The sequence below is a fragment of the Alosa sapidissima genome, chromosome 5 (assembly GCF_018492685.1).
Source record: "Alosa sapidissima isolate fAloSap1 chromosome 5, fAloSap1.pri, whole genome shotgun sequence".
Taxonomy (NCBI): domain Eukaryota; kingdom Metazoa; phylum Chordata; class Actinopteri; order Clupeiformes; family Clupeidae; genus Alosa; species Alosa sapidissima.
Genome location: NC_055961.1, coordinates 30269617 through 30279645, shown reverse-complemented (window position 1 = coordinate 30279645; position 10029 = coordinate 30269617). Strand labels below are relative to the sequence as shown.

The 10029-nt window shown below is 41.0% G+C and overlaps 2 protein-coding genes across 3 annotated transcripts; one reads left to right on the top strand and one right to left on the bottom strand.

Moving 5' to 3' along the window:
• Positions 1-507: 507 nt before the first annotated feature.
• zgc:158432 (uncharacterized protein LOC555281 homolog) lies at positions 508-5050 on the top strand. Of its 2 annotated transcripts, none has more exons than XM_042093937.1 (9): positions 508-788; positions 1110-1221; positions 1359-1523; positions 1916-1997; positions 2502-2590; positions 2696-2752; positions 3182-3250; positions 3676-3820; positions 4396-5050. In XM_042093937.1, exons 1-9 carry the CDS (start codon positions 707-709, stop codon positions 4504-4506), a joined length of 912 nt encoding a protein of 303 aa, XP_041949871.1. In that variant the 5' UTR covers positions 508-706; the 3' UTR covers positions 4507-5050. The 2 variants fall into 2 exon arrangements, with proteins under 2 accessions (XP_041949871.1, XP_041949870.1); XM_042093936.1 differs by having other exon boundaries at positions 514-788; positions 2693-2752.
• On the bottom strand, positions 4031-9547 carry igbp1 (immunoglobulin (CD79A) binding protein 1). The gene is made up of 6 exons (XM_042093931.1): positions 9301-9547; positions 8446-8754; positions 8148-8343; positions 7984-8060; positions 7488-7606; positions 4031-6191 (listed from the first exon to the last, which is right to left on the bottom strand). Exons 1-6 carry the CDS (start codon positions 9510-9512, stop codon positions 6043-6045), a joined length of 1062 nt encoding a protein of 353 aa, XP_041949865.1. The 5' UTR covers positions 9513-9547; the 3' UTR covers positions 4031-6042.
• Between the last annotated feature and the right edge of the window lie 482 nt (positions 9548-10029).

Below are 10029 nucleotides of genomic sequence, written 5' to 3'. Positions count from 1 at the left end.
TGTAATTCAGAAGCAGTTTATAAAGAGCACATAAATACATTTATTGGACAGTCTGTTAGTTTTGACAGTATTCTGATGTTTTCAAGACTGTGTGGCTGATTATGGGTGGTGTGGTTTTACTTCCTGCAGGCAAAAGTAATGATTACATATTATAACTATGATCTAACACAGTGTAAATTACATTGTGTTGGTTTCCTTGAATAATTTCATGCTTCATACATGTACTTTATGCTATATTAACACTATCAAGCTTTTTTGTATCTAACTTCCTGGTTGACAGTTATTACAGATTTGCTGGTCCTCAAAAACGGACCAGATTAGCCTCAACAGACTGATATCTGAACCACCAAAAGGATGTTTGCTGTAGAAACGGTCATTCAGGCAGTAAACTGGGGTTAAAGAACACGTGCTTGTGAAATGAGTAACTGCGATAGTGAGGACCATACATTTTAGAGGTTAACATTTACCTATTTTTTTATCAATCAAAGCGTACTGGAACATTGAAGATGATGGGGAAACCTATTGAGATGTTTCCATTGCAAACCTCTACATTCTGTACATTTTCATTTTCTGTCAAATGGCAGCAGTGTGTGTGTGTGTGTGTGTGAGAGAGAGTGTGTAGACGACCTGTCTGTAAAGGTGTGGCGCACATAAAAACTGGACTCTTGTTGAATCACTTTGTCATTTTTGTCCATGTTCTGTGACAATGAAGTTCCTCCTGGTGTTGTGTTTCAGTACGCTGTTCATTTTGCTTGTTAATGGACAAGCTACAACAACTCCAACTAACCGTAAGTATTGTTGGTGATGACTTACCTGAAAATCTATTTAGGAACTGTAATCAACTAGATTAACTGTCAAGAGCAACACAACAGACACTGGAAGCTTCAATAATCAAACATTTATCGAGGCAGGGTGTGCCTAATGTAATGTAATGTAATCTTCCTAATGTTCTATCAATGACTATGGCATCCTCTTGAACGCTGGTTTTTGAATTTGGAGACCATTTATGTTGTCTGTAGTGACACTAGAATGTTCTTTTGTTGATGTAATGCTTATTTTCTATCTGACTGTATCATTTTTAAGTAACTGGCATGCTATTATGATTTCAGCACAATGTGTTGATGTGGAGGACTACCTTCCATGCAAATCTGTAAACAGTGATGATTTGATGTGTAGTGAAAACAGCAAATGTTCTTGTAAAGCCAAGAACCCGTATTGTAGGTAAGGACTTCTTCCACAGAAATAAATAAACAAACAAACAAACAAACAAACAAACAAACAAATAAATAAATACTCATTGCCATGATACCGACCTGTCCTATGTCCATTGTATACACTTATTTCCTCTCCTTTTACAGATGCAATAATAATGCTGGTGAATGGTTCATTGGTGAGGACTGCACTCAGAAATGGACTACTGTCCAATTTGCCTTGGTGGCATCACTACCTGGAGTGGGCTTAGCCATTTTAGTGGGAGTCGTGGTCTACTGTACCAGGAAACCGTCGAAAGGCAAAAAGAACAAGTATGTGAGGGGAGGGGAGGGGAAGGGAGACTCAAATGATTTATGATGATTTGTTTGGGTATCCAAATACCTGTGTGGTTGTGGTTGTACTATATATATAAAAATTAAGGGAACACTTAGGTTTTCCACAATTGTTAAAACACATTTTTTGAAACCTTCCACCCTTTTCTCCATTCTCAAACTACATTCACAGAATGTCTGACAGTTCTTGCAGTTCTTGAGTACCGATTCAGTGTATGATTGAAGTGTTCCCTTAAATTTTTTGAGCAGTATAATATTTGTGCTGTAAATATCAAACAGCAGAGAGGTGTGAACCCCATGCCACGACTGATTCTAAAATGTATGATGTTAATTATTATGTCAATTATAATGTTAATGTTATTATGTTCAAGGAAAGGAAAGACAAATGTGGCCTTTAACCAGGAGCTAGAAGACAACATGTTTAAGAACATAGTTTTTGCCTCTGACATGCAGGTGAGAGTATCAATAGTGAAAAGTATGTGGATCGCACACCAACTGTTTTTTGGGGAGGTGCTAGCCACTGGTAAAAAGTTCAAGTGGTAAAGAAGTGCCACACACTGGCTCCATATGACAAGTCTGTACTACAAAAAAACGTATTTTGTAGTAAAGACTTGTCATATGGAGCCAGAGTTCTTTATCACTTGAGAGTATCAATAATTAAATGAATGTATTTGTATCATATACTACACAGAAAATGTTTTGTTTTGTTTTTTGAAACCATTCAAAAGTTCTCCGTGTTTTTGTTTGTGTGGTTAGCTATCATAAAAGTTAATGTTACCATAAACAGCACCTTTGGTGGAGAGCAATGTCACACAAAGGTGACTGACCATAAATTCCCACCCCTGAATGCAGTTTGTTGTGGTAAAACATTATGAAATAGACAGGGGAAAATATTACACACCCTTGTGAACCATATAATAACAAGAAACGCACACCTCTGACCCCCTCTTATGATAGGGGCGTCCAAACTCTAGGCCTCCACCAGAGAACATGAGACCGCCCAACAACACAGTCCCGATGGGAGCCATGCCCAACCACGATTACAGGTGAGGTCACATCCCGTGAGTTGTAGCATACTCAACACTAGGAAGATGTCTTTTCACTGGGTTCTGTTTTCACCTGCTCTTCATGTTCACATGCTGAAACAGCAGGATGCCTCCTCCTGCAGACAGGATGTCTACCAGCAGACCTTTCAACCAACCTTACAGGCATGTAGCTAGCAACTGTGCACCTCTTAATCACCTAACTACTGTTGTTAATTTGAGGCAGCCATGGCCCACTGGTTAGCACTCTGGACTTGTAACCGGAGGGTTGCCGGTTCGAGCCCCGACCAGTGGGCTGCGGCTGAAGTGCCCTTGAGCAAGGCACCTAACCCCTCACTGTCTCCCCGAGCGCCGCCATTGTAGCAGGCAGCTCACTGCGCCGGGATTAGTGTGTGCTGTTTGTGTTTCACTAATTCACTGATTGGGTTAAATGCAGAGACCAAATTTCCCTCACGGGATCAAAAAAGTATATATACTTATACTTACTTAATCAATGACTTAATTTATTGCATTAATGGACAGATGCAGTAGTGTGTAAAGCCACTTATCTCTGTGGCTATATCGCTTTATACTAAAACTTTTTGTTTTTCACAGTCAACAAAGAAACATCCATCCACCACAAGATAGGCCATCTATGGGGGGACCTCCCCCACAACCCAACAGGCATGTACTCTTATAAAGTCCAATTATGCAAGCCTAAAATTAGGGGCTCCTCGCTCTCCTGCTACCTTAGTGGATCTCTTTAATGTGCTATGTGGAGTTCTTTAATATATAAAAAAAAAACACTTTAAATGACCTAGAATTATCAACAGAATATGAAAAGCTACCGTTTTGACATAAAGTCAAGAGCATTCTGTGTCTGCTGCCTGGCATCACGGTGTGCCATGTGGGGTGGGGTGCTTTATCAAATACAGTGCAAGTGAAGTCATTAGAAGAGTGTCGTATGGCTGCGTTCAAGTCAACTCAAAAGCATAGGAAGCTCCTTTGCTGGCACCTTTAAACTTATCACTTTTTGTCAGCATTTCCAGGACTCAGTCATCAGTAAGCAGAAAGGTTATGTGCTATCTGTAATCTCCCCCCGTCTGCAGTTATGGCTCTGGAATGGGGCAGGTGCTGAGTAACCCATATGCCAAGTCGTCTCCAGGGAGACCTCCGTACGAGGGCCAAGGTCCACCTCAAGACTACAGCTCAGATTACAACTACAGACCCAAACAGCCCCCTGTGAACGGCACGGTGAGTTCAGGAGAGCCAAATAACGTTTCAGTACATCCGTGCCGTCTTCTCACTAAACCACTACAAATACACACACATCAGCACTAATTTCTTCAGAGGGCAAGTGTGAAAAGTTGTAGGAGCCATTAAAAGGGTTGACATTAAAAGTAAACTCACAAGATAGACAGTTCACTTGTTTAGACTTTATGATGAAGAAGGCTACAAGATGAGTCATTTTTTTTGCTTCCTTTAATCACATCCATTTAAATATACAAAATGGGACACGGCATGAGCGGAGTAGATTATGTTATTAAAACCATCGAGAATAAGTTATATTGCGCAGTATTGAAAACACAGCACAATTGACAGCAACTTAAACCAGGGAATTTACAAAATGGCCTCATTGAAAAACACCCAGTGGTAATGGAGTATGGGTACTGTGTAAGCATGATTTTGATATTGGCATTTTCTTTTTGTATCTTGAAGTTTTGCAATGACAAATACATGAGCTAAAAGATTTCAAACCCGGGGCTGACACCATGGATGGACTTGTCTTCAGCAATGACTACATATGTGTTTATGTGTTCTCATATCAGAGGGTGATGGCAGCGGATTTCCCACATTCCTCTCCATCCCAGCCACCTTTTCCCCAGCCTGACTACAGCGCCCCTCAGCTCCAGAGATCCGTGATGAACGGGAGGTATTGAGGACTTGCAGTAGACTTAAGATGATGACATGAGTTTATGGGAGAAGAGTTCTTTTTCAATACTTGTACATAATTATTTGATTGTGTAATTATTTAAAACACACTTGTCAAGGCCAATTTTGAGGAGTCTAGTAAGTCTTTGTAAGCTATCCTACATTCTCAGAAGAAAATGTTAAGAGCAATACCCTTCCTGTCCATTTGGAATCTTGACATGGATCATCTTGACATTGTTTACATACCTTCCCTACTTCTCTTAACTACATGTTATTGACCTCACAAATTCATCACTAAGTGTACTGTTCTGTTCTATCCATGGGGTCTTTTGGCAAAACAAAGACCAGAGAAAAGTAGAATATGATGCCTCCTTTAATTTTACAGGGTGACAATAAAGTCACTGAACATGGCACAACACACAATCCCAGCTACAAGCAGATTCAAATAAATATGAATCACGATTTGTGCATCTGTCAGCTTCACAGCAGAACACCCAAGCTAATGTATAAAACTCCATGAGTCCTTGTGAAATAAAAACAAATACCGTTTGAGCCACTGTGTGTTAAACAAATTCACAGAAATCTCTGATTATTACGGCATTGTTTTTTTCCTTATTACAACATATTGTTTTTAACCCACTGTCAGTATATTTAGCGTTACCCCTCCACAATCATGGGCTGATAGTGTGGCCCGGGTGCTTGATAAATAAGTAGGCTATCGTCACTGGAAGTGAAACCATGCACGGCATAACCAAACCCACTTCTTTGGATTGCTGCCAAACCCCAAACATCAGAGGGGCAGAGGGTTTGAAGCATTAGCTACATTAGCAACCGCAGTATGCAGTGGAGAAAAGTTGGATCCGTACAGCTGTACAACAACCACCTATTAACAGTGTTCCACCACACACACAAGCATTCTGCACCGTCAATGTTCCTGCTTCCAAAGTACCCAAGGTTGCTCCTGAAATTCTTCAAAAACAATCTCAAATATCTGCAAAGGCCAAGCTGGGGGTACCGCCACTAAGACACTGAGATTGAGAGCCAGACACAAATCAAACTAGAATAGAAAAAACTAACATAACAAAGACAAAATGTCTCGAATAAATCAGTAAATGTCCGAGTGCTTTTGAGCGGTCATCTGAAATAGGTCAAATACTTGTCGGGGAGGGAAATAAATTCCACTGAATATCCCCAGCTTTGGCTATTGGCATAATTTTCCAACTGAGCAAAACCAAGAGGGCTTGGTGTGGGATCGGTTTCAAACCAAACACTACTGGTTCCCGGGACAGAGTGGCCAGAGAAGGCGGTTCCCCTTGCCCCAGATGCCCTTCAGTATTAAGGAGCAGAACTCAAGGCTGCAGGATATCACAGCGTGTCTCATACACAAAGGCAGCCTAGACTGTCCATTTTTTATTTCCGAATAAAAAAAACAAATCAGACAGAAAGAGAGATTTTTTTTTTGTGTGGTTGGCATGGTGTGTGTGTGTGTGTGTGTGTGTGTGTACGTGGCGTGGCGTGTGGACAATGTGTGCGTGGGGGCCCCTTCAGCCCATGTTCTGGCGATTGCCGTAGCCTCGCCGATGAGTGTCCTTCCAGTTGTCCCAGTCCCTTGCTTTCTGCAACGCCTCCTCGTCGTCGTTCTCCTCCTGTTTCTCCTTCTCCTCTTTCTCTCGCTCCTCAGCGTCATAGTCAGCTGGCGAAGAGGACACAACAGAAATGCACCTTGTTTCACGTGAAGTGGTAGCTGTTACATGTTTTTTGTTTGTTTGTTGAATGAATAATGCTACTAAACTGAATGGATGGCGGGTCCCCAAAAATGTATTGTTTACAAAAACAGTTTTCTGGAGGAGGGTGCCCATAGACAGTAAAGGAGCTAGTTTGGCAACACTGCCATCTATTGGATGATGTCTTAAGTGTTGAAACTGGAAACAGAGGACTTTAACTCATTGAATGCCAAGCTGTTTTTGGGAGCTTTGTCCTAGAGTGCCAGCAATCTAGACCATTGTTGATGATTTTTGTACAGCCACAGCATATTCTGTGTTATAACTATGAACACATACAATGGCTTGTTTAAAAGGTGAGACTTTAAGCTCTCAGTGGGTGCAAACCGTGTATTTCTACACGCCTCTGTTCCTGAGAAACCTCAAGCTAAACAGTGGCTAGTTTTCATCAAAATCGCTGTTTTTTTTCTAGAAATGGAGATATAACGTCTTTCATGAAATATGAAGTGTTGCCGTAAACTTTCCGGGAAGTGATCAGTGAGACCTGGCGAGACTGCCACCTAGTGATAGACCCACAAAAATGGCCTGGTTTTGAGCAGACGTGCATGCGTCACTGATTCGACCCAAAGCGGCAACCGAGTTATGATATGTCCAGATTTCATGAGTTTTCGATCGTCATATATTTCATTTTCATTCATCACAGAGTTCCCAAAATCACATATTAGGTGTGTTAGAGTGTCTAGTTTCGTAATAAAAAAAAAAAGCTAAAAACGTAATATTACGTTTTTGGCATTCAACGCATGGGAAGGAAAAACGTAATATTACTCAATGAGTTAAAGGTAGTTTTCACATTTACACCCACATTCATTCATTTAGCAGCAGCTTCTATCCCACCATTTTTACTGATGATATTTTAATACCTTTCTAAGACATTTCAAAGACCTTTCACAGCCTACACAAGTACACAAAATTGCATATTTAACTTCTCAGGTTGGGCCTGTTTGTTGAAGATTATTGAAGATTAAGATTTTTTTGCATTTTTTCATTCTAATAGGCCAGTTAGTGAATTCAAAACTATCATACTGCAGAAATCCACACAGCAAAACATTATCCACGGAAGAGTAAAATTACATAATTAGCCTAACTGGACCTACATACGATACAATCAATTCATGACTTTCCATGATAACCTTGGTGTTTAATCAATCAAAGCCACTGTTTCATGCAGCAGTGTTTCAGCTGGATGGCTGAGAGTGACCAGTGCTTACCAGAGCTGCTGGGGCCACGTGGGATGCCTTGGTCAGGCAGGCAACCCTGCCTCCTGTGCTGGTCATACCACTCATCCACCGTCATAGTCGCCAAGCTGGGGTAACCAGCCCCAAACACCCTGGGAACATTTAAAGCTTACATTAGCGCCACTCACTCTACTGCTCCTGTTTTATCATGACACCTTCTGCTTACTAATGAAAAAGCCCACCAGGTATGAACATAGAACTGGTGGGTTAATAGAGACAAGTTTGAGATGTTGAGAGGAACTTAACAACTGAAGACCCACAAGATCCCTCAGATGTAACGCCTAATATGAAGACAATGTGTACAGTACTTTGTGTCAACAAACACAAAGTTTTGATTAATAGGATAGTGAAAACCACAAACATTATACAAAACACAAACACTGGAAAAGCTAAACACAGTAACGTTACAATATGAGATTAGTACACTAGGGGGCATAAGTATCAAGGGCAATGCAATTAGTAGACATACTTTGCCTGCACAGCATCTTTAGTGAGGATGAATGGCTTCATGGGGGGCCTTTTTGGCTGAGATGACTGTGCTGAACTCTGAAACAGAGTCAGAAAACAAAATGTGATCACCAAGTCACAGCTTGCATGTAAAACTGGAGGAGAGTAAAAGCCCATCTGCCACACCTGCTTGAGAACATCCATCCTCTTGAGAATCTCTACTTCTTGATCGATACTCTCGATTTCCTCCAGGGCAATAGTGATCCACCTACGGATGTTAAGGAGGTAGAAATCCCGCACAACCTCATCATCTGCCTGTCCGCTCTCTACTGCTGCTTTGATCTCTGAGAGTTTTGCCTCCGTGTCTTTTTTCTGATTATACCTGAATATGTAGAGAACGATATCATAGCATCATTATGGTGTGTGGGCAGCTTTAACACATATTCACAGTATATATATCAGTTTACAGACAGATAAAACAAACCTTTCAATTTTAGCCTGTCTTTGTGTAGCCATGGTGATGAGGTCTGCTTGTTGCAGAGGGCGTGGAGGCCGACTATCATCCTCCTCAGAAGTGTCATCTGAAGTCTCGCTGGATTTAGGCAGCTCAAATTTGCTAATGTTGTACTCCTTGCATCTCTTCAAGAAATCCAGAAAATACACACGGGCCATTTGAACTTGCTCCAACCGCTTGGACAAATTCACCTGTTTCATGGTCAACGCGCCAAGTAGAGCAGGAAGTAATAGATACTTTAAGTCTGTTGTAGCAATCTCCTCCAATTCTTCATTCCGACTGAAAAGCAAACATGGGGGTTGTTTAACTTCCCAAGATGTATTATTTGGCTGGCTTACTTCAAAGAAGCAGAGACAAATGACAAAGACATGGGCATGTTGCCTAGCAATTTGTAGCCAATACATTGTTGGTCTACAACTTACTAACTAAGATAGCTCGCCAATGACTGATTCCATTAGAATGACAGCCTCATCACCTCAAGAAGAATAAATTCAATTTCAATGAAATGGCGTGTTATTTATAGGCTGGCTAGGCAGCTGGCTGGCTATTATGGATTGACTCACTGTTGCAGATGGTCACTAGTAGCTATTGAGCTAAAGTTAGCTAACGTTAACGTTAACCTTACCCCAAATTTAGTAATGTTAAATATCAAACTCCTTGTGTTGTGAACTCTAAACTTCTAGAGAGAAAATATATTTTGCTTTAATGGATCAGCTGCACAATCAGACCATAACCACAATGTTATGTAAACTTGATAGGTGCCATTAAATTGATGAGCAAACGTCAACATTAGCTAGCTGGCGTTAGCGGTCTTGGCTGGCTCACCTGAATAACTCGAGTTGAGCGACCATCCGCGTTGCCTCTTCCAGTTGCATAATTCCGCGCTTAACTTTCACTTGAATTGGATTAGATCCTGTAGGCTCATTTGTAGTATCTACTTCTTCATAAAATTTCCATCCACGATCTAATAAATCAGAAAGTTTAGGAGCCTCTGACTCTGAGTTTTGTGTATGGTTGACATCTTCTGCTGACGCCATTTTCTCGAAAGTGAAAAACAACGATTACGCATACAATTCGGCCTCCGTACTTTCCAGTTTCAACACTTAAGACATCATCCAATAGATGGCAGTGTTGCCAAACTAGCTCCTTTACTGTCTATGGGCACCCTCCTCCAGAAACCTGTTTTTGTAAACAATACATTTTTGGGGACCCGCCATCCATTCAGTTTAGTAGCATTATTCTTTCAACAAACAAACAAAAAACATGTAACAGCTACCACTTCACGTGAAACAAGGTGCATTTATTTTTCTTGTCTCTGTTTTCACAGCTTCAGGCGGACAGGTCAGAGGTCCCTCTCCTCCTAGTTATGGCAGAATGCAAAAAGTATAGCCTTGTAGTATGGTATAGTTTATTTTTATGTGTCACATATTGAACAATGTCCTTGACATAATGTTGTTCAGGTGGAGAGACATTATTTACAGAACCCAGAGGACACTGCGTGTGTGTGTGTGTGTGTGTGTGTGTGTGTGTGTGTGTGTAAAAATATGTAAAAAA

Coding starts and splice junctions, on each gene's coding strand:
- zgc:158432 (XM_042093936.1), top strand. CDS start 707: ATGAAGTTCCTCCTGGTGTTGTGTTTCAGTACGCTGTTCATTTTGCTT. Junction 789..1,109: donor TACAACAACTCCAACTAACC/GTAAGTATTGTT, acceptor TTATGATTTCAG/CACAATGTGTTGATGTGGAG. Junction 1,998..2,501: donor TTTTTGCCTCTGACATGCAG/GTGAGAGTATCA, acceptor CTCTTATGATAG/GGGCGTCCAAACTCTAGGCC.
- igbp1 (XM_042093931.1), bottom strand. CDS start 9,512: ATGGCGTCAGCAGAAGATGTCAACCATACACAAAACTCAGAGTCAGAG. Junction 8,755..9,300: donor GCTCAACTCGAGTTATTCAG/GTGAGCCAGCCA, acceptor TTTGCTTTTCAG/TCGGAATGAAGAATTGGAGG. Junction 7,607..7,983: donor AAAGATGCTGTGCAGGCAAA/GTATGTCTACTA, acceptor AAATGTTCCCAG/GGTGTTTGGGGCTGGTTACC.